Here is a 22,953-nt window from a genome sequence, read left to right as displayed (position 1 = left end):
ATTCATAGAGCTAAGTGACAAGAGGAGACACTTGTGGACCTCTGTCTTATCGAGACTTTGGCTATAATTTCATTGTATTCATTTACTGCTCACGTGGCACATAGTTAAAAGTTTGGTGACACAGTACATCCATTCTCTCAGGAACATTTGGAAGAGCAAGCGTATAAAATTAATGGCTCAATAATGATAGCTACATTTAAAACACCATTCTCAGAACTCAGAAATACTAATATGGTAATACTCTTACAAGAAAGCTCATGCCCACTGAGTATGCACTGTATGGCAGGCGTTGTTCTGAAACAAGTTTTATTCGTTCATTTGATGCTTCAAAGAATCTTAAATAATATATACTGTTATTATCCATTTCACAAGGGGGAACACCAAGACACAGAAAGTTTAAGTAATTTGACTTATGCTTCATAGTCAGTAAGTGGGGAAAACCAAGGATGTGAACGCGGGTATTTTAACTCCAGTCTACATTCTTACGGAGAAGGCAATGGCACCCCACTCCAGTACTCTTGCCTGGAAAATCCCATGGATGGAGGAGCCTGGTAGGCTGCAGTCCGTGGGGTCGCTAAGAGTCAGACACAATTGAGTGACTTCACTTTCACTTTCATGCATTGGAGAAGGAAGTGGCAACCCACTCCAGTGTTCTTGCCTGGAGAATCCCAGGGACGGGGGAGCCTGGTGGGCTGCTGTCTATGGGGTCGCACAGAGTCGGACACAACTGAAGCGACTTAGCAGCAGTGAGCAGCTACATTCTTAACCCCTTCAATGTGGTGGTACAGTAAGCCAAGATGTCTCCTTGAAAACATTCTAATTTTAGAAGAGTACTTAGGCTGAAAATTTTAGAGATGCAGGCTGCTGAAGTACACACTGAACAATTTTAATGGTCAGGGCAATAAATCAACAGTGAACTCAAAAGCCTCTGAAGTAAAATATGAGGTGAGCAATCGGAATAATGGATTTATAAGCATTTAGCATTTAAACAGCTCACACAGGACAATAAACATGTAATGCCAACAAGGTTTTTCGTGGGGAAAAGAGCCCAACACAGCGAGACAAAACTGAAAGGTAACAGGCAAAGCAATGTGGTGGAGCTGTCACTATAAGGGACATGTGCCCTGGGGCAATGGAAAAAAACTCACAGCATCACTGCTGCAGAAAATGACGGACGCATGGACTCACAAAGGTGAGTTGCGGGCAAACAGAAGTGTCTCCAACATGCCCATGCAAGGTGGTATATGCAGGAAAGCACAGCCTTTGCTGAACTTGTCATGTTGCATAAGCCCAGATCTAGTGGGTGAGATTTACTTAATACACAGAGCCAGCAGAAAAAAAGATCAAGTGCATGCCTGTGCTGTTATGACAGAATAAGGACAATTCTATAAGGTCTTTGAGTTCACACGTTAAGAGGATTTGTAAGGTGGCACGTAGGGTGAAATACTGAACTGTAAAGACAAGAATAAATTAATGAAACAGAAATTATATTCCTGGTTGGCAGGGTTGTAAATGACCATGAAGACAGGGAGGGAGAGTGCCAAGGAGCCAGGGTGCCAGGAAGGCCTGTGGCATGCCTTCTCCACCTGTAATGAGCGCCCTGCACGGGGAGGTCCAGAGTCCAGTCACTCCCCTGCAGGCACATGCTTTCCAAGTTCCTAAAGAAAACAATGACTTTTGCAAACAGCTGTACACTTCCAAGCCTGAGGTAACTGTACTGGGCTACCTTCCTAGTGTCTTTTCCATTAGCAGACACTGAGATGGACGGGGCACTTAAAAAAAAAAAAAAAAAAATTCAGCAAAACAGATAAATCAAGCTCTAGAGGATTTTCTTTGGTCCCCAAACTAAAATAGGACTCTCAAGACTGAAAGTTAATGCTAGTTCAAAAGTGAACCCCTTTTGTAAACTGACTTACATCATGTACAAACATGCTTTACTGGAAATGACAGAGGTACATTGCTCTTACCCTACACAGTCATCCGCGTGGCCAGTGTCGTAGAAACGCTGGGCTCCAAGCTCCTGAAGTCGTTTATCAATTACCTTCCCCCCGTTACAGAAGTACGTGTATTCTGAATCACCCAGACCTAGAGTCCAAATGGGTTATTAGCATCAAGTAAGGTTTAAATTTAACCATATTCAGAAGACAGAAACAAAACATTCAGAAGAACACCATTCAAAGCTCTTCTTGACGAAACAGGAAATAATGTGTAGCTTCGTATTTTCTTATTTTTTCCTTGAGGAATACTAACTATGCAAACAGAAACAAAACAAGTACTTTGGACCACTGTTAATACAAATATATCTCACATTTTTGTTTCCACGAATCTGTGTAAAAATATGGTAATCTGAAAATAAGGATTAGCATACTAAATGAGAGGGTAACAGGCAGGAAGGCCAGGGGTCTCCAAAGGGAGGAAATAGGCTGCAAGTGTCAGACACTTTTTCTCTCTCTCTTAAGCAGCAGGAGAAAACATACTAGTGTTAGATTTTTTCCCCTGCTCTATACAGATTTAAAAAGAGGTTTCTCTTAAAATTCTGTGGTGCCATGAGGACACCTGGCTCCACCAGAACTTAACTTTTCTCAAACCTTGAGCTAACCAATGCATTTTTCTTAGGAAATGCTTGTCTTAAGCTATGGTAATGAACCATGTATTTATCTTAGACTCTTTCCTCTTAGGACTTAGAATGACACGGGCCCAACAAACCTGTGTGTCCTACTCATGCATTGTTCCCCTAATCTGTAACTGTTAATGAAACTACATATTTTCTTGGAAACCTGCCTTTCTTCAAGATTCATGCCAATCGTTTTATGGCCCGGGATGAGTCTCCTGGTGCCAACGTTATCTCAAAATGCATATTGTGGGTGAGGGCTTGGTGCCATTCTCTAAGTTTTGGGACATCTCCTTTCTCTAATTAGCAGCCTGTTGACAGGTATACAACATACTGCTAAAGGCTAGCAGGGGGGCACTCTTTCTGTTCCCTTCTGATGTCTATGTCAGAAGTCTTCTCTATCTGTTTAATACTTTAATAAAACTTTATTACACAAAAGCTCTGAGTGATTAAGCCTTGTCACTGGCTCCGGGCTGAATTCTTCTCCTCTGGAGGCCAAGAATCCCAGCGTCATTCTTGGTTCAGCAACAACCTTTGCTCCTTTCACAAGAACATGCAATATCTGTATTTTCAGGCTTTTCTGATCCCACTGCAGGGTCTGCAAACTATAGCCTGTGTGTGGGCAATTACCATCCATTGTCTCTGCAAATAAAGTTTTATTGGAACACAGCCAGGTCCACCTGTTCACACCTTGTTAAGGCAGTTTTCAAGCTCTAACAGCAGAGATGAATAGTTGCTAGATAGACCAGTGACTTACGAAGCCTAAAGTATTTACTATCTGGTCCTTTATAGAGTTTACTGACTCCTAATCTAGAACAAGAGCTACATCCAAAACACAAACGACCATTTACTTGCTGTTTCTGTGTTGATATATTAAGAATTGCTTCTGTGTTTCCTCTTAAGAAATGGACTAACACTTTCATACTTGTTGAAAATTTAAAATTAAGAGCTTAAATTTTGCACTTGTTTGTCTCCCTGGATTTTTCCTACAAGAACAAGGTGAGCAATCCATTGGTGGGCCCATGTTGCTGCTGCTGCTAAGTTGCTTCAGTCATGTCTGACTCTGTGTGACCCCATGGACTGCAGCCTACCAGGCTTCTCCGTCCATGGGATTCTCCAGGCAAGAACACTGGAATGGGTTGCCATTTCCTTCTCCGGGCCTAAGATTGACTAAAATGGCCAGACAGGCTTCAGTCTTTCCTTTTAAATAATTTTGAGGAATTTTTAAAGCAATATGTACATGTTCACTCTTCTAAATAAATAAATTGGAAAAAATGAATTAAAAAGCTATACACACTCTAAAATGCTCTCTTGAATACACTACACACGACAGATCTCGGCCAGGCCAGTTACTTATCATCACACATTCCATCCTTTCTAGATACCCTCCCCAAAAGTGCTCTCTAAGGAGAACAGAGAGCGTGAGCCGGGCAAATGAACCCTCAATTCCCTCTTTGGTGCAACTATCTCACTGCACTGGTCCTTCTGAGCCTTTAATATTTTAAAGCTATTCTTCACAGAGCCCTACCCTAGGCCAATGCTTCTTAAGTTGGGGTACATAGTAGTCACCTGAGAGCTTTAAAAAACAATGATCCCAGGACCCTACTTCAGAATGATTAAGTCGGAATCACAGTGTGGTGGGCAGGAAGGGGGCACTCGAAGCAATGACACTGGGAGGAAAACTCCCAGCGGGTGCTAGTGTGCGGCCAGGCTGGAGAACCAGCATCCTAGGCAATGGTCGTCTGCTAAGGAAGTCGTCACATAAGACCTTTGAGGGAAAAAAAAACAAAAAACACAGCATGCAGAGTTGCTCCTTGGGTTTTGGCAGATTTGGGGTGAGGCCCAACCACTAACATTTCAAAAATGTTTCCCAGTTGAATCTGGTGTGCGCCCGAGGTTAAGATGCAAAATGGGGCCCTCCAGAGGAGCTGCTGGTGGGTGATGGCTAGGAAACAGTACCTGGTTTACCCTCAAATATTATACACACATAAAACACATCAAAAGTCAAGAAGGACAAAATCTATACAATGATGCACCATGGTTTTGAAAAACACATTTAGATACTAGTGCTAAAGCCAGCAGTAACATTCCAGTAACTACACAAAACACAGTCCACACCTAGTAATCCATACCGCAGGTGAGCCAGGAAGTCAGGCGGCAGCGTCTTGTCCTTAATGGCTTTAACAAACTTTCGGGCTGTGTCAGGCGGGTCTCCGTTGCCCGTGGTAGAAACTACCATCACAAGAGGGGCTGTTTCAGTTTTCAGATCATACTATAAAACAAGGGTGTCACGTCAGAGATCTACTGCTATGCAGACTCAACATACCAGCAAAACAATCAGCTTCATTTTCTGTCCTGTGGTCTGTGTCACATAATGGCAGAGAGGCACACAGAGCATTTTAAATGGCAAAGTGAAAGTGTTATTCCTCAGAGATCAGGAAACCTAGCTGTCAGGAAGGGCCTGACCACCTCAGGGTTCCAGAGAGCCAAGAAAACGGAATACTGGGATCACTGGTGTTTCCAAGTCTTAAAATTCACATTTCCTTATTCTAATTCTCACCTAAATTTCAAGTACTCCCAATTAAGCACTTCACTCTCTCTATTCACAATCATGAGCTCCATCACTGGGCTCTGAGGTATTCACTTTATTTTTCATGCTGACGTTAACAGGTGAAGATTTGAGCTGACATCTTACCAGGCAACTCAACGTTTCTACAACACAACTCTGCAGTTTACAGTGAGTGACTTTACCTTAAAAAAGACAACTGATTGAGGAGGGCAGAGAGCTATTGAGTTAAAGTTGGATGAGGAACAACTGGAGAAACCATTCAGCTGAGGAGAGCAAACAACACGACTACCGGGGTATCAAAACCAACTCACTACTCACTTAACTTTTCAAAGAGCTGCTGGCCCCACCGGGGTCACTGGCGAGGGGGCCATGTCAGGGCTAGTTGTCTGATGCTGCTGACTCTGTTTCTGGGGTTAGTAACAGATTTGGATGGAGCTCCATCCTGTGGCACCACAGCTTACTCTGAACGTGCTGCAGGATCACGGAGCCCATGACTGGCAGTGCCCCAGGACCCTCCCGGCTGGGTGACTGGCTCCCCGGCGGGACCCTCCTGCCTGGGTGAGTGGCTCCATCAGGACTCTGCCTGACCCGGCTACATCAAGGAACTTTGTGGTTTCCCTTCTAGGAGCTGAGCTTATAATTCACCTCTGTGGCTGACAGGCTAGTCTTTCCAACCAGACACATGGGAAGGAACAGAGGAGGTTGTGAACTCGAGCAAGAGTGCATGGCCGGGTGGTTTTTCAAGTACTGAGCTGAATCTGAGGACTTAGGGGCTGGCACATCACCATGTGTGTTATAAGAGCCCTGCTCGTGGCTCAAGCCTGAATGAATGTTAGTCGCTTAGTCGAGTCCGACTCTCTGCAACCCCACGGACTATAGCCTGCCAGGCTCCTCTGTCCATGGGATTCTCCAGACAAGAATACTAAAGTGGGCTGCCATGCCCTAAGGCCTGAAATGCGTGTGACTATAACCTGAAGGCCTCAGACTAGGTATTCTAAGCACAGATCTGTTAAGATCTCATGTAAACAACTCAGTGAACATGAGTCTGAGCAAACTCCAGGAGGTAGTGGAGGACAGGGAGCCCTGGCATGCTGCAGTCCACAGGGTCGCCAACAGAGGGACACGACATAGCGCCTGGACAACAATCCTACGGTGGGAACTTCTGCAGAGACTGAATACAGAAAGACAAGCAGCCCCCGAGGCTCCCGCAGATCCTACACCTTCACTCTAGATTCTGTCTTCACAAAAGAATTCAGTGGTTCTGCACTTGGAAGAACTCTGGCACAAATGACAAGGTCATTATTTCAGGGAAGTTTGTACAGGGCACCAGGATTCATGAGGTGGAAAGCTCACATGTTCCTGTGAACACACACACCTCAATTGTTCCCAAGCACCCAGTGAGAAAAACAAGGCAAATATACTAGTTCCATTTATAGTTGAGAGTGGTTAGTCATCCTAGTTTTTAAGACCATGCAGTTTAATTTAACACACACACAGAGAAAAAAGTTGGCAGAAGTCTTACAACACAGTTGATAAAATGAATTTCTAAGTGTTTAAAAAAACAAAAAAAGGATCATGGTGGCATTTAGGGTCCCACTTCGTTTTTTAACATCAATTCCCAACCAAGATACTTCAAAGCGTGAAACACAGTAAAAACCATGACTTACCTTATCCGACTCACTAATACAGTGGAGATCTGCATAAAAACCATATGTAACTGCTTTTTCACTTATCTCTTCGGCTATGGCCTTTGCTTGTCCTCGTTGTGTAGCATAGAGTAACAAAAACCTCCTCATCACCTCAAGGCATATGCTACAGCTCTAATAGTTACACTGTAAAACAGAAAGAGGAAAAGGGATTTCTCTCTTTAACGGAGCAGTAACAACCTGCAGGTATGAATTTTCTTAATTAAAAATGGACTGCAACAATATCCAGGGATAATATGAAACAGACTTACTAACTTTTTTAGCATTAATTCTTAAGGTCTAACAAAGACAGTATTCATGAAATCAAGGCAAATACAAGGAAAGCTCTAATGCCACAGCTCAGAAATCAGATTCTGGGGCCAGACTACCGGGGTTTGAATCCCGCCAGGAGTGACCATTCACAGGAGGGGAACTTCAGGCCGGACTCAGGCCTACTGACCAGTTTCTTGGTTCTCGCACCTTTAGAGTGGGGACAATGACGGTACCTACCTGACAAAGACAGCAGTGTCCAATAAATGTCAGATACCTTTTCTCTTTTAAAAAAAGGTAAAATTAAAAATTCACTAAAATGGTAAAAACTCAATTAAAATTGATTCCTACTTGATCCCAGTGGTAAATAAATCACAGTACTCTAGTTAATACCTTTCTTATTTAATTCAATTTCATATACATCTGCATGCATGTGTATACATACATACCTATAAACAGAGAAAAACACTTCTAATCCACTCAAATCTTTTACTAGTTTTACGTTTTTTCCTGAACAGATAACCAGGAGTAAAATAAAGGGCTCACAGATTTTTCACCACACCTCAAGTGTCTAAACCTGAGAGACTGTCAATATGTAAGGATTCAGGCTTCCCAGGTAGAACTAGTGGTAAAGAACCCACTTGCCAACGCAGGAGATATGAGACGCCTGGTTAGATTGCTGGGTTGGGAAGATCCTCTGGAGGGCATGGCACCCCACTCCAGTATTCTTGCCTGGAGAATCCCATGGACAGAGGATCCTGGCAGGCTACTGTCTATGGGGTCGCAAGAGTCGGACACGACGTAACAACTACACTACTACTACTAGGCTCCTCTGCCCATGAGATTCTCCATACTGGGGTGGGCTGCCATGCCTGGCGGGCTACAATCCATGGGGTCACGGAGAGTAGGACATGACTGAAGCAACTTAAGCACGCATGGCAAGCTGAAACTCAAACCCCAAACTTGGCTTTCGGGAAACGAACCGCAGATACTTTTTTGCTCCTCTGGCCAATTAGATCTGAGGACAACTTAAAGCCACGAAGGAATTAAACGGCAGAATCACAGTATTAATAAGCAGCATGCTAAAAAGCAGGGAACAACCTGCGGAACAGAACCGCGCTGGATACAGCGGGTACGCAAGAGGTTAACTCTGGATTTGAAAAAAAAAAAAGCAAGCTTCCCGCATAGCTCAGTCGGTAAAGCATCTGCCTGCAATTGCGGGAGACCTGGGTTCAATTGCTGGGTCGCGAAGATCCCCTGGAGAAGGAAATGGCAACCCACTCCAGTATTCTTGCCTGGAGAATCCCATGGATAGAGGAGCCTGGCGGGCCACAGTTCATGGGATCGCAAAAGCCGGACACGACTGAGCGCTCTCTTTCTTTCTAACTCTATATAAATGGATAAGGGGACGACGTGGAGACAGTACACACCGAGCTGATCCAGAAGCACGACAGCGCAGTGATGGAAAGGGCTTCTACCACTATCCAAGCCAGGGACCCAGGGCACTTCGCAGGAGCCACAGGCACCGTCCGAGATGCTCGCTGCGTGAGACCCTCGGCCCCTTAACCACCTTACGGAGCAGGCACTGCAGCCCACGTTCCTCAGGGGGTGGGGTAGGACAAGGTCGGGGCGGAGAACCAGCGCGCGCAGCTGGTCCGCGTGCCCCGCATCCCCGCCTCCCGCGTCCCTCCCCCTAACCCGGTGCCCCAACGTGCCCTTAGACCCCTGTCTAGGAAAAGTGTTTGGAACCATAGACCCCGATCGGGGAACGGCCCACAAGGACCTGCGGGACCGGCTCCGCCGTTCTGCACGCCCCGCGGCGCCTCCGGGAGACGACGGTGAGGGCGCAGGGCCGAGTCCCCGGCGCAGTCAGCCCTCCACCCTACCAGGCCTGAGTCCTGACCTCCTCCCCGCGCGCGTCCAGCCTGGGCGGGAAGGAGGGACGCGGAGGCTGCCGCCGGTCGCCCAGATCTGGCAGCGGCGGCTGCGGGGTACACTCACCTGAAGGAATCCGGCGGGGTTGCTGAGGGAAAAGCTCAGGGACGCGAGCCCCGGCTCCCGCGCCTGCGCACACCGCCTCGCGCCGGGGACCAATAAGGAGGCTCGGGAAAAGGAGCTGAGGCCAATCACCGCGCGCCTGGACGTGGGGCGCCCGCCCCTTCCTGGTGCAAGCGCCAGGGGCCCCCTCCGGTGAAGGGCGAGCGTACGGAGGCCGCAGAGGCTGCGGAGCCGCGTGGGTTGCTGGAACCCAGGCGCGCGCGGAGTCCGGTAGGTATCCAGACGGGCTGTGGGCTTGGCTGTCCCGGCCCGGCGTGCGTGGCCCACGGCTTCGCTGAGGCGCTCGCGCTCGCTCCCCGGCTAGCCGCCCAGCTCTTCGGACGCGGTTCCCGCCGTTCCCGGTGCGTGAGCGTAGGATTCCGCGGCGCCCGTTTTGGGGGCGCCCGGCCCGTCAGGTCCTTTCCCTCCAGAGAAGACGCGGCTCCCCCCTCGGGGCGCTCCGTCCCCCGCTGCCCCGCACCCTCGTGTTCCCGGGTCTCCCACAGCGGGGCTGGTCAAGCAAGTGTGGACGGGCTGGCCCACCTTTCCCCTTCGTTGATAAGCGTTTTTTTTTTTTTTTTTCCTCCATCTGCAAAGCTAGACCTTCTTATTCCTCAGTCCTGTTTAGATCCTAACTCTGAGGGGAAACTGACCCCTCGGAGACCTTGAAGCTGCTCTTTTCACCCTTGCCGTGTGAATTAATGGTCACTTCAGTTGTGTGTTTGAGAACGTTGGACCAAGTGCAATTCCTTTCGTCAACCAGCACATAGGAGGCGTGCGAAGGAACCAGACTACCCGAGTTGAAGTCTGGCTCAGCCGCCTACTAGCTGTGTAAACTGGACAACATGAGATCTCTGTGCTTCGGTGTCCTCATTTCTAAGATGACTTTAAAGTACTTAATTCATTGTGTTGTTGGGACAATTAAATATAACATTGTCTGGCAAATGATAGCGATGATTATGAGATCCAGCAGCTATTCTGTAACATCTTGGAAAATCTCCACACTTTTCCAAAAACAGTTGGAATAATCCTCCCACTCATTAGCATATGAAATTACCCATCCTATAAAAACTAACCACACCTAATTTCGCAGCCACGTTCACCCTCTGCAATGGCCCACACTCTGTGGAGTGTGCTTCTGTCTATCTGAGTAAATCCACTTTTTACCTATCACTTCATTAGGGCCTGAAACCCAGTACTGTGGGTTTTGGCTGGGTTGGAGTTCCGGCCATGTGGGTTGAAGTCCCAGTAAGGGTTTTGGCTGGGTTCGAGTCCCAGCCATGTGGGTTGAAGTCCCAAGCAGGGTTTTGGCTGGGTTCGAGCCCCAATCTGAGGTAAACAGTTGCAATTCTAAGCTCTAGGGTGCAGAGTCACTGCTCCTCTAGTACTTAGGCCTTTTTGCTGTTGTTTATTTTCATTGGAGTATAGTTGTTGCTTTACAACTATATTGTGTTAGTTTACAACTATATGTTGTGTTAGTTTCTGCTATACAAGAAAGGGAATCAGACACATGTATACATACATCCCCTCTTCTTTGATTTCCTTCCCATTCAGGTCACCACAGAGCCCTGAGTAGAGTTCCCTGTGCTATACAGGAGGTTCTCATTTGTTGTTGTTGTTCGGTCACTCAGTCATGTCAGACACTTTGTGACTCCATGGTTTGCAGTAGGTTTCCCCTTCCTTCACCCTCTCCCGGAGTTCACTCAAACTCATGTCCATTGAGTTGGTGATGCCATCCACCCATCTCATCCTCTGTCGTCTCCTTCTCCTTTTGCCTTCAATCTTTCCCAGCATCAGGTTCTTTTCCAGTGAGTTGGCTTGTTGCATCAGGTGGCTAAAGGATTGGAGCTTCAGCTTCAGCATCAGTCTTTCCAATGAATATTCAGGGTCGAGTTCCTTGAGGATTGACCGGTTGGATCTCCTTGTAGTCGAAGGGACTCTCAAGAGTCTTCTCTAGCACCACAGTTCAAAAGCATCAATTCTTTGGCACTCAACCTTCCTTATGGTCCAACTCTCACAGCCACACGTGACTGCTGGAAAAACCATAGTTTGACTATACAGATCTTTGTTGGCAAAGTAATGTCTCTGCTTTTTAATACACTGTCTAGGTTTGTCATAGCTTTTCTTCCAAGGAGCAAGCATCTTTGAATTTCATGGCTGCCGTCACTGTCTTCAGTTATCTGTTTTATATGTAATATCAGTAGTGTTTATATGTCAACCCCAATCTCCCCATCTGTCCCACCCCTCCTCCCCCTTTGTTCTCTATGTCTTTGTCTCTGTTTCTGCTTTGTAAATAAGTTCGTCTATACCATTTTTTAAATTTCTCATATATGCATTAATATAGGATATTTGTTTTTCTCTCTGATTTACTTCACTCTGTATAACAGTCTCTAGTTCCATCCAAGTATCTACAAATGGCACAATTTCGTTCTTTTTTTACATCTGAGTAACATGGTACTAATGTTTGAGTGGGAAATGTTTAGTGGGAATGACTCCTTTTGGATACTCATCCTTAGTTTCATAAGCATTGATGTTGAATGAACCGTGTTCTAATATATTTGACTACTTTTTTTTTTTTTTTTTTAGTCTTTTAACATAGTTGTAACTCAAGAGGAGCTGAGACTCTGATGGCATGGCTTTAGTTACCTTACGGAGGAACCTCTATCACTTATCTGATTTTCGGATACATGGAGCTCTGGCTGCTCTGAAAACTCAGCAAGTAAATCATGTTCACAAGACAGTCAAAGAGCATCTGTGTCCATGGTTCTGGTCGCAGCACCCTGGGCCCATCAGGGTCCGGTTCCATCATGCCCATTGTAAGAAGTTTCATTCAGAAAACGGAAATGACCTCTATCCAGTTGGGGAGCCAGGGTTCTCTCAAGTACACAACTGGGACAGGTTTGAACACAGTGTTAAAAATGTGGACGAACAGATGTTTTACAGGAAACTAAACAGCTTCACTTCATCAGGAGAAATCTTACGTTTTGTAAGCACACTGGAGACTTTGCCCGATACTATGATGGCAGGAGCCTTACATCGTATTTGTGAAGTGGAAAGAAAAGATGGTGATCAAAGGTTGCCGAAAGAAATACTGGAGAGTAGTGCCTTTCAGGCATTGTGTGATCGGTTTGGACGGGATCCCTCGGATCTGTCAAATGCGGGTTTGGTGACTGCTTTTCAAGCCCTGACTCTGTTGTGTGGCGATCCCCAGAGTCACTTGCTGATGAACCTGGAGGCGGAATGCCAGCATCGTCTTGAAAGGGGCGGCCTGGACATTCACAGTCTTTGTATTCTGGGGGAAACGCTAATTAAACTGCACGGTCCGGGCTGTTCGATGCTAGACCTGATCATATATCAGCTGCAAGGGGAAAGTTTGGAAACATTTACCCCTGAGGATATCGTGACCGTTTACAGACTGTTGCAGGCGAGTCCTGAAAAAGCGGACCAACAGCAGAGGTTCTTAAATAAGATCAATCACTTTTCTCTATCACTAGTTTCCAACCTGAGTCCTAAATTGATGAGCCAGATGCTCACTGCCCTAGTGGTCCTTGATCAGACTCAAGCCCTTCCCCTGGTTATCAAACTGAGTAAGTACGTCGTGCGGCACATCGCTCGTTTCACTAGTGAAGAGCTCAGAAAAGTCTTAGAGGCGCTCATATACTTTGGGCACAGTGACAGATTCTTTACAGAAACCCTGGAGCAGCATGTCGCTTCACTGTGTCTCACTCTGGATCCTGAGCTTGTCAGCAGAGTCATGGAGTACTGCAGCAGAAAGCTGATTCTTTCAGAACCCATCTTCAACGCAGTGGCAGAAACTTTTGTTTGTCAAGCAGAAAAATTTTCACCTAGTCAGACTGCCAAGTTAATCGAGCCATTTGGAAAACTCAACTATCTGCCACCAAATGCTTCTGCTTTATTTAGGAAGCTAGAAAACATGCTGTTAACCCGCTTCAATCATTTTCCCCCCAAAACACTGCTGAGACTTCTCCATTCGTGTTCACTTATTGAGAGCCATCCGGTCAATTTTATGGCCAAGATATTCAGCCCATATTTTCTTCAGCAGCTGCAAGGTGAGTTGGTTATGACTTCTGAGAATAGAAAACTTACAATTTGACCTTGATGTTTTCAAGTCACATATATAGCTTTTTTTTTTTTTTGGAAAGGGAAATGGCAAGCCACTCCAGTATTCTTGCCTGAAAAATCCCACAGACAAAGGAGCCTGACGGGCTACTCTTCAAAGAGTTGCAAAGACTTGAACACGACTGAGCAACTAAGCACACATACACAGCATGTACCTTTTTTATTGAGCCTTTATTTTTTCTTCCACTATGATCTGAAGAAGAGATCTGAAGTTGCAGATGCTAACATAAACACAGGGTTAAAGACCAGTAGAACATTGCTCAGAGAGAAAAAACATTTTGGGGTAAACAGACTCCACTGCCCTAGCTGAGAAACTGAATCTTCTTGTAGAGATCTGGTGATGACAATGGCAGTGTCATAATAACGTGTTAGGAGCTTTGATGACAGCAGCTGTATCACTCTTTTGCCTTTATTAACTGGCCACATGTGGAACTTCCTGACCAGGGATCAGACACATGCCCCCTGCAGTGGAAGCCTTGGGTCTTACCCTTTTATCCACCAGGGATGTCCTGGCCTTTTTTTGAGAGATGTTCATCTTAATTCAAGACCACCCAAATCTGTAAGAATCTAGATCTCCATAGGTAAAAGGAATCCCCACTAATTCTAATTCTAACATGTATCTGTCACTTTTAATTATATTCTCCAATTAGGAGCTTGCATTCTTGAAAGCCAGAATGAGATTTCATTGAGATGACAGGCAGGAAGGCATAATTAATTCTAACAAGTTATTTCCCTAGTGTCATTTAAAGGTACCTTATTAGAGTGAATTAATTAACGTTGTTGTGGTTCAGTTGCTCAGTCATGTCCAACTCTTTGAAACCCCATGGACTGCAGCACGCCAGGTTTCCCTGCCCTTCACCATCTCCTGAAATTTGCTCAAACTTATGTCCATTGAGTCTATGATGCCATCCAACGATCTCATCCCCTGTCATCCCCTTCTCCTCCCACCTTCAATCTTTCCCAGCATCAGGGTCTTTTCCAAGAAGAGTTGGCTCTTCACCTCAGGTGGCCAAAGGATTGGAGCTTCAGCTTCAGCATCAGTCCTTTCAATGAATGTTCAGGACTGATCTCCTTTAGAATGGACTGGTTGAATCTTCTTGCAGTCCAAGGGACTCTCAAGAGTCTTCTCCAACACCACAGTTCAAAAGCATCAGTTCTTCAGTGCTTTTTTATGGTCACAATTAACGTGTGCATTCTGGCTATTCTCTGATTATACACAGCAAAATTCAAACTTAACTCTGACTGAGATGCTTTGTATTTCAGGTGCAGAGTCCTATTTGGACAGACTGAGCCTAGCACAACTGACCCAACTCTTCTTAACCTCAATTCTAGAATGCCCGTTCTACAAGGTAAAAGTATGAGCTCGTTGCATTACTTCCCTACAGGGATGGGTTTCTTTGCTTCCTTCTTCCTTTCCACCACTGCCCCCATCAGCCCCCAACCCCCAGTCCTCTTTTAAGTTCCTTCTCTTTTGAGCTGAGTAACCTCATTAAAAAACAGAGTTTTCATTCACTTGGAGTCAGTTGCCACCAGGTACTTTTTTCTAATCCACTCATCATGGATGGACTTACAGGCCTTTTCCAATACTTGTCTCTTGATCAGCCATACTGTCATAAACATGCATACCTACCCTTTCATACTTAGCCCTTTTGTTGTTTTAATCTAAGACTAGATTCCTGACCATGGATGTTGCTGTTCAGTCGCTCAGTTGTGTCCGACTCTTTGCGACCGCATGGACTGCACCCCAGGCTTCCCTGTCCTTCCCCATCTCCCAGAGCTTGCTCAAACTCCTGTCCATTGAGTCAGGGATGCCGTCCAACCACCTTACCCTCTGGATGGCTGGACTAATTTTCTGCAGGCACTGATGGATTGATTTCCCCCTAATAGTTGTAGATGTCTCATTTCGCCAGCAGTGAATGGAAGTGACTGTCTCCCCCCATTTCTGTCGCAGTATGTTCTTAGTGCCTTTAATTTTGTCACTTGGCTCAATGAAATGCCATGTCCCATGCTTCAGTTGCGTTTTGATGAGAGTAATGAAGTTGGACGTATTTTCACGTGTTTATTGCTCATTTAACTTGCTGTGAATTGCCTCATTATGCCTTAATTCTTATTTCTCAGGGTCGTTTGTCTTTTTTGTCTTGTGTTTTGTCCTAGTGAAAGTGAAAGTCCCTCAATCGTGTCCAACTCTTTGCAACCCCATGGACTATACAATCCATGGAATTCTCCAGGCCAGAAACTGGAGTGGGTAGCCTTTCCCTTCAGGGGATCTTCCCAACCCAGGGATCAAACCCAGGTCTCCCGCATTGCAGGTGGATTCTTTACCAGCTGAGCTATCAGGGAAGCCCTAGAACACATTGTAAAAGACATTAACTATTATGTGTGTTGCATGTATGTTCTCCTGGTTTGTTGTTTTAAATTTTTTTAGTTTTAATATTGTTTACGATGCCTTTTTGCTACACAGAAATGTTTCTTTTCTGTAGTCAAACAGTTCATTTTTTATGGCTGCTGGGTTTCCTGTGTTGTTTGTGAATATTTTGTGACTCCTAAGATAGTATAAATATTTTACTGAATTTAAAAAATACTATTTTCCTATTACGTTTAGATCTTTAATCTACCTGAAGTTAGTTACAGTCTGTAATGTGTGGCAGAACTCTAGCTTAGTTCTTTTCCAGATGGATAACCAATTACTAGCACCATTATTACATAGCTTTCCTTTTCTTACTAAACTGAGATGTCAGCTCTGTCACATTTTCCACTATTAAAAACTCAGCTGGGTGGCCTCAAGCCCCTTAAAGCAGTTCTAAGAGCTCTAGGGATGTTTCTTAAGCTGGCTTGCTTTCTTTCTCTTCCTTCCTTCCTTCCGTTTTTTCTTTTTGTGACCACTGATTACATTTAAAACACGTTTAAGATGCTTTGAATTACTGGTCTTGAACTACAACAGGAATACTTGGCCTTGTCTCACTGGCAGCGACATGGATGGACCTAGAGAGTGTCACGCCGAGTGTGGTCAGGGAAGGAGAGGTGTCGTGTGACAACCCTTATGTGTGGAATCTAAGAGACGATATAAGTGGACTTACCTACAAAACAGAGACTCAGACTTAGAGAGTGAACGTACGGTTGCCAAGGGGGAGGTTAAGGGGAAGAGGTAGTTAGGGTTTGAGTTGGAGATGTACACACTGCTGTGTTTAAATGGATAACCAGCAGGGGTGGGACGGACACTGCTCAGTGTTACATGGCAGCCTGGAGGGTGAGGGAGCCTGGGGGAGAATGGACACTTGTGTGTACGGGGCTGAGTCCCTTCCCTCTTCACCGGAGACTGTCACAACTATCACTGTTAAGTCAGCTATACCCCGGTTCAAAATAAAACGCTTTTTACAAAAAGAATATTTGGCATTGCCATTTTGAGAAAGGTATTTGTGCCGAGTCTTAAGGGCACATATTGCCTACAAAGTAATCTTGGATCAGATGTTTATACTCAGGCAGCATTCATTTTGTTCTCTGATTTTGTATCTGATGTTTCTTTCTTACGTTTGCACATACATTTTCAGGGTCCAAAACTTCTTCCTAAGTTTCAAGTGAAATCCTTTCTTACTCCGTGCTCTTCCCTGGAGACCCCCATGGATTTTCACCTTTATAAATCTGTGATGATTGGACTAATGGACCTGTTAGGAGCAAGACTGTATTTTTCTTCGAAAGTGTTAACACCTTATTGCTACACAATAGGTAAGTAATAGGGAGTTTGTTGTTACACAGTCCTCTGATGGAACATGTGGGCCTTAGCAGCCACCACAGGTCTGGAAACAGAGTGGAGCTGGTCCTTCTGAAGGCAAATGGGAACAGGGGTGGGCAGTAGGGTTGAAGGGTCAGTACTCTGTGGGTGGAGTCCTGCAGGTTAGCCTCATGCAGCAGAATGTCTTTGGACATCCTTTCGGGGCATTCATTCAGAGGAATAGTGACCCAAAGTAAACAAATGAAGTAGCTCAGACTAATACCCAGGACACAGTAAGTGCTCAGTAATTATCAGCTATTCTTGTCTTCTCAGGGCTGCCCAGGCAGCTCAGAGGTAAAGAACCCTTCTGCCGATGCAGGAGACATGAGTCTGATCCCTGGATTGAGAAGATCCCCTGGAGAAGGAAATGGCAACCCACTCCAGTATTCTTGCCTAGAAAATTCCATGCAAGGACAGAGGAGCCTGGTGGGCTCCAGTCCCTGGGGTCACGAGGAGTCAGACACAACTGAGCATGTGAACGCTTGTCCTCCAGGCTGCTGCTCTCCAATACAGTAGCCACACATCCTAGTTGCTGTTTAAATTTAAATCAGTTACAATTGTAAAAGTTCACAGTTCAGGCCCCCAGGTGCGCTAGCCACCCTTGAAGTGCTCCGTATCTGGTATAAGTGTTTCCATCATCACTCAAAGTTTTGCTGGACGGCACTGCCTAGAGAGTCAGAGGCCTTCTCTTTTCACACTGTTGCGTCAAGGACAATCAGCCCAAAGAGGACAGTGTTCCTGGGCTTCACACGGTCAGGTCTCACTCCCCTCCTTCATGAGCTCCTTTTACAGGGAAGGCCGGGGAGGCTGCGTGCCCAGGGCCCATGTGTCAGGGTTCTGGCTGTCTCACCGGCCCCTGGGGCACTGGAGCTCGGGGATGCCAGGTGCCAGGATGTAGGATCGTCTTCACTGTTCCACCATCTGTTACCAGGAGAGTGAAAGTGTGTGTGGTTCACGTCGTGCCCCAGGGACCCGGAGGGCCCCCTCCTTGTTCAGGTGCAGGCGAGCCCTCATAGTTTACCCTGATGTGGTTGGGCAAAGCTCTGATTAAATTAAAGTTCTCACCATTGTCTGGTGTGGTTGTTACTTTGCAGCCTTCTGCCCAGTTGATAAACGCAGTGCGGAAGAAATCAAAACAACCAGAAGGGAAGGAAGCTAGTGTTTGTGAGGGTATCACACGAAGACTTTTTCCTTTCTTCTCTCACCAGATGTTGAGATTAAATTAGACGAAGACGGATTTGTATTACCATTTACAATTGATGAAGACGTACACAAAAGGTAAAGAAAATCGTTGTGGTCTAGATGTTACGAGACTTGTCCAGGTTAATACATAAGGACTGTTTCTTAGGAACGTGAAAAAGGTAGACACAGTTCTGGAGATAAACACTATGGCATACCAGTTTTAGAAATTCCTTGTAACATTTTATGAACCTTAATGTTGATAAAGTTGAGTGCTTTTTTCATCAAATCATTGGATGACAGTCATGAGTCATTTGAAAACAGTATGGGCACAAAAGCATAGCCAAATCCCAAATAAACTCTGGCAACTAAAACTATGTGAATATTTTGGATTGTTATGAAAATGAAGTTCCTCTCTCCTCTTCCGTTTTTTAGAGTAGCACTGTGCATTGATGGTCCAAAAAGGTTTTGTCTGAATAGCAAACACTTACTGGGGAAGGAGGCTACTAAACAGAGACACCTGCGCTTGCTTGGTTATCAAGTTGTCCAGGTACGGTTTTGCCTTTGTTTCCCCCAGAAGCCATTTCTAGTTCAGATTTGCTTTTCCCAGGGTCCTAAGTGGTGTGGCAGCCCAGCGGACCAAGACTAATGTCTAGTTATACGTCAGCTTTGTTCGTTACACTTGTCTCTTGATTTGTATTTTGAAACACGGTTTTTCAACTTGTTTTCCAAAAGTGAGACATCCCTAAATCCTATATAAGCTGTGCTTTACTTTGCTTTTAGAATTGCTAGATTATTAGAATATCTATTATTTTAATTTCCCTTGATATAATGAATAAAATGGACAAGATGGCCCATTAAAGCCAGGACCTTCATCAACTCCTAGCGTTTAAGACTCTTACTAGTCTTTACGTTGAGGGTCACTAACAGGGTCTTCAGTGAGGAGTCACCGTGCGTGTAACGGAGGTTTTCTGTCATCCAAGCTGTCAACCACCCTGCTCTCTGCTTTCCTGTGTAGTTAACTTTTTTCCACTCCGTCTTGTACACACCCAGATTAACTTTTCTAAAACAAATCATTGCCAGTGTGCTCAGAAACCTTCCTTGTTTCCTTACCGCTTACGGGATAGAGTCACACTCCTCTGCACCTCAGCATTTCGGACGCTCCTTGGTCTGCCTGCGGCCGGGCTGTCTGCTCCGAGCGTGGCGGTCTTCCTTCCGGCCTTTCCCCCTCGCCCAGGCCACTCAGGTGGTCTCCCCCTCTCAGAGTGTCCCAGTTCTAGGTCTTCATGACTCCCAGTGAGGCCGACCTCTCACCCTAATGAAATGTCAGAAACTGCCTCTCAATACTAAAGCATGATTTTCATTGTATGTTCTGCTTACGTTTTGTATTTATTGCACATTTTAAGTTGGTACCTGACTTGTAAGCTCCCTGGGGACAAGGGTCATGTTGAGCCTTGTGTAGTCACCCCCTTCAGCGCTGGCAGCACCATCGCAGGCTCTGGGCACACGGGACGCGCAAGCCGGCTCTGACGTCCTCCCGCCAGGAGCTGACGCTCTGCCACGGGGGCGGGCGTGACAGACAGACAGGCACCCCCAAAGCCAAGGTGATTTCAGATCATGAAGGATCATGATGGCTTTATTTTCTTCTCTTCACAGATACCCTACTATGAGATTGAGATGCTAAAATCAAGACTGGAATTAGTGGACTATTTACAAGGAAAACTGTTTTCTCAAAACTCAGGTGGTCATTGGTAATAAGAACGAATACTGACTTCTGAACTCACATAGTGAAAGAACTTGCAAATTAGCCATTTATTTATGGAATGATCTGGAAAGGGTCTCTCGTATACACTTTTGTTGTTGTTTAGTCACTAAGTCGTGTCTGATTCTTTGCAACCCCATGGACTGCAGCACGCCAGGCTTCCCTGTCCATCCCCAACTCCCAGAGTTTGCTCAAACTCATTGAGTCAGTGATGCCATCCAACCATCTTATCTTCTGCTGCCCCCTTCTCCTTCTGCCCTCAATCTTTCCCAGCATCAAGATCTTTTCCAGTGAGCCAGTTCTTCGAATCAGGTGGCCAAAGTATTGGAGTTTCAGCATCAGTCCTTCCCATGAATATTCAAGGTGGATTTTCCTTGAGGATGGACTGGTTGGATCTCCTTGCAGTCCAAGGGACTCTCAAGAGCCTTCTCCAACACCACAATTTGAAAGCATCAATTCTTCGGTGCTCAGCTCTCTTTATAGTCCATCTGTCACATCCAGACATGATTACTGGAAAAACCACAGCTTTGACAGTATGGACCTTTGTCAGCAAGGTGATGTCTTTGCTTTTTAATACGCTGTCTAGGTTTGTCATAGTTTTCTTCCAGGAAGCAAGCGTCTTTTAATTTCATGGCTGCTGTCAGCATCCACAGTGATTTTGGAGCCCAAGAAAATAGAGTCTGCCACTGTTTCCTTTTTTCCCCCATCTTTTTGCCATGAAGTGATGGGACCTGATGCTGTGATCTTAGTTTTTTGAATGTTGAGTTTTAAGCACTTAACCAGTAGCAAATTTAAAATTAATCTTTATTTAATACTAGTGTCATAGATACTTTTATACATCAAACAGAACTGATCAACTACAATAAAGGAGTGAGTAAATGTCATTATTTTTTTTTAAGTCTTGTGTCTTGTGATGATTGTCTGCTAACTGAAAATATATTCTTGAGAGACTTTTGCTTGCTCTTCTAACAAATGTAAGAAATTTTATCTCCTATTTTTTTCTTTTATATTTTATTAGAGGAAGTAATATATGGTAAGAAAAGGAGCAAGGAAAATAGGTTTGTGTATGAACATATAGAATTATAGATTTACACAGACATAATCCTTTAGTTAATAAAATTTTTTATTGGTATGGGAGCTTTCTTATTCATAAAGGTATAAAGATGTGAAAAAGGCGACTTAAGCAGGCTTGCGGGGTGTTGGAGGGAGAAACTTCTAAATCTAGCGTGGCTTCAAACTACCTAGTTCCCTGTGTGTGCTTCACTGTCCCATTATGGTAAGTTAAAAGTTTCGGGGATAAGAAGGGTTCTGCACCCAATTAGAATGTGTGTGTCGGGCAGGGGGATGGGGCTGTGCTCCAGCACCTGCTGAAGGTCCTACAATTGAACTCTGACCGTGTCTGCCTGGAGAGAGCTCCAGATCCCACAGGTGGAAGGCTCAGGCCCACAAGACTGTCCCCTCACCCCCACCCTTGTGACAGTTGTCACATGACTTGACCAACTGGCTGTAAGTCAGAGGCTCCAGTATCCCCCTCCTTCAGTTCAGTTCAATTCAGTCACTCAGTTAATGTCTGACTTTTTGCGACCCCACGGACTGCAGCATGCTGGGTTCCCCTGGCCTCCACTATCTCCCGGGGTTTGCTCAAACTCATGTCCATCGAGTCGGTGATGCCATCCAACCATCTCATCCTCTGTCGTCCCCTTCTCTTCGCACCTTAAATTTTTCCCAGCATCAGGCTCTTTTCCAATGAGTCAGTTCTTTGCATCAGGTGGCAAGGTATTGGAGTTTCAGCTTCAACATCAGTCCTTCCAATGAATATTCAGGATTGATCTCCTTTAGGATGGACTGGTTGGATCTCCTTGCAGTCCAAGGGACTCCCAAGAGTCTTCAACACCACAGTTCAAAAGTGTCAATTTGGCTCTCAGCCTTCTTTCTGGTCCAGCTCTCACATCCATACATGACTACTGAAAAAACCATCGCTTTGACTAGATGGACCTTTGTTGGCAAAGTAATGATGACCCCCTCCTTGGGTTCCATCAATTTGCTAGAGCAGCTAACACAACTCAGAGAAATGTTTTACTAACCAGAATGTAGGTTGATTATAAAAATGTAACTCAGGAACAGCCAGAGGGAAGAGATGCTTGGGCAAGGAATGGGGATGGTTGTGGGGTTACCCTGCCCTCTCCAGGCACCACTCTCCCCTAAGCTCCACCTGTTCACCAACCTGAAAACTCAAACTGATCCTTGTGGGGTTTTATGGAAGCTTCAGTACAAAGAGGTTACAGTAGTTTGTTATATATGCTAGGAAAAAACTAAAACCTTTTCCATCTACCTGAATTCCCATCCATTGGGTCTTTTATTCATTATTTTTCTAATTGGAATGAGACACTGGTTCTGCACTGTTAGTAGTAATGTGCTCTGCTGAGCCTTTGTCTTACTGGGCTCTCCCTTACTCTCGTCATTCATTCATTCACTCACCAAACATTCATTAAAGAGCCCTGATAATGCTGGGCTCCCACTGAATGTCAGCGCTCCGGAGGGCAGCAGCAAAGAGCCCCAGCCTGGAGAGGCTCCACGTGGGGAGAGACAAACGAGGAAGTGATTATAGTGATGAGCCCACTGGCAGTCCTGAAGCAGGAGCAGGACTCTGGAAGGCAGATTTCAGGCCTGCCTGGGGGGAGAAAAGAGGCTTCTTGGAGTAATTTGTGAGCTGAATTCAGAGGACAGAGGCAGGTTTCTGATTGCCATGCCCAGAGTACCCAGCACAAAGCAGACAGGGTTGCCATAGGAAATGGAAGTGAAAGTGAAAGTCGCTTAGTCCTGTCCAACTCTTTGCAACTCCATGGACTGAATTCTCCAGTCCAGAATACTGGAGTGGGTAGCCTTTCCCTTCTCCAGTGGATCCTTCCGACCCAGGAATCAACCGGAGTT

At 45.4% G+C, this 22,953-nt stretch overlaps 2 protein-coding genes across 15 annotated transcripts in view; one reads left to right on the top strand and one right to left on the bottom strand.

The window, feature by feature from the left end:
• Positions 1 to 9,288, bottom strand: part of MTRR (5-methyltetrahydrofolate-homocysteine methyltransferase reductase) — a 33,008-nt gene extending 23,720 nt beyond the window's left edge. The window contains exons 1-4 of one of the 11 annotated variants that reach the window (XM_086361167.1): positions 9,137 to 9,288; positions 6,848 to 7,012; positions 4,730 to 4,883; positions 1,968 to 2,085 (exon numbers count right to left, since the gene is read on the bottom strand). In XM_086361167.1, coding sequence (XP_086217293.1) covers positions 1,968 to 2,085; positions 4,730 to 4,883; positions 6,848 to 6,976 — 401 coding nt within the window. In that variant the 5' untranslated portion in view covers positions 6,977 to 7,012; positions 9,137 to 9,288. The other 10 variants (XM_086361169.1, XM_086361173.1, XM_086361175.1 and 7 more) reach the window with 10 other exon arrangements.
• On the top strand, positions 9,276 to 20,906 carry FASTKD3 (FAST kinase domains 3). Of its 4 annotated transcripts, none has more exons than XR_015148597.1 (7): positions 9,276 to 9,403; positions 11,759 to 13,242; positions 14,576 to 14,661; positions 16,861 to 17,035; positions 18,176 to 18,359; positions 18,696 to 18,810; positions 19,917 to 20,906. XR_015148597.1 is itself a non-coding variant. In XM_086361180.1 (7 exons), exons 2-7 carry the CDS (start codon positions 11,805 to 11,807, stop codon positions 20,013 to 20,015), a joined length of 1,983 nt encoding a protein of 660 aa, XP_086217306.1. In that variant the 5' UTR covers positions 9,276 to 9,403; positions 11,759 to 11,804; the 3' UTR covers positions 20,016 to 20,906. The 4 variants fall into 4 exon arrangements, 2 of the variants coding, with proteins under 2 accessions (XP_086217306.1, XP_086217307.1); XM_086361180.1 differs by having other exon boundaries at positions 18,290 to 18,359; XM_086361181.1 differs by having other exon boundaries at positions 9,361 to 9,534; positions 18,290 to 18,359.
• Positions 20,907 to 22,953: the final 2,047 nt, after the last annotated feature.

Source organism: Bos grunniens, chromosome 20, assembly GCF_055505025.1.
Source record: "Bos grunniens cultivar Pamir isolate PY7600 chromosome 20, Bosgru_T2T1.0, whole genome shotgun sequence".
Classification (NCBI taxonomy): domain Eukaryota; kingdom Metazoa; phylum Chordata; class Mammalia; order Artiodactyla; family Bovidae; genus Bos; species Bos grunniens.
Note: the sequence above shows the minus strand (reverse complement) of the source record. Positions and strands in the feature narration are given on the sequence as shown.

Bases quoted from the DNA above. Each gene is read 5' to 3' on its own strand.
- FASTKD3 (XM_086361180.1), top strand. From the start codon at position 11,805: ATGGCTTTAGTTACCTTACGGAGGAACCTCTATCACTTATCTGATTTT. The intron at 14,662-16,860 runs GTAAAAGTATGA...ATACATTTTCAG, and splicing joins TAGAATGCCCGTTCTACAAG to GGTCCAAAACTTCTTCCTAA. The intron at 18,360-18,695 runs GTAAAGAAAATC...TCCGTTTTTTAG, and splicing joins GATGAAGACGTACACAAAAG to AGTAGCACTGTGCATTGATG.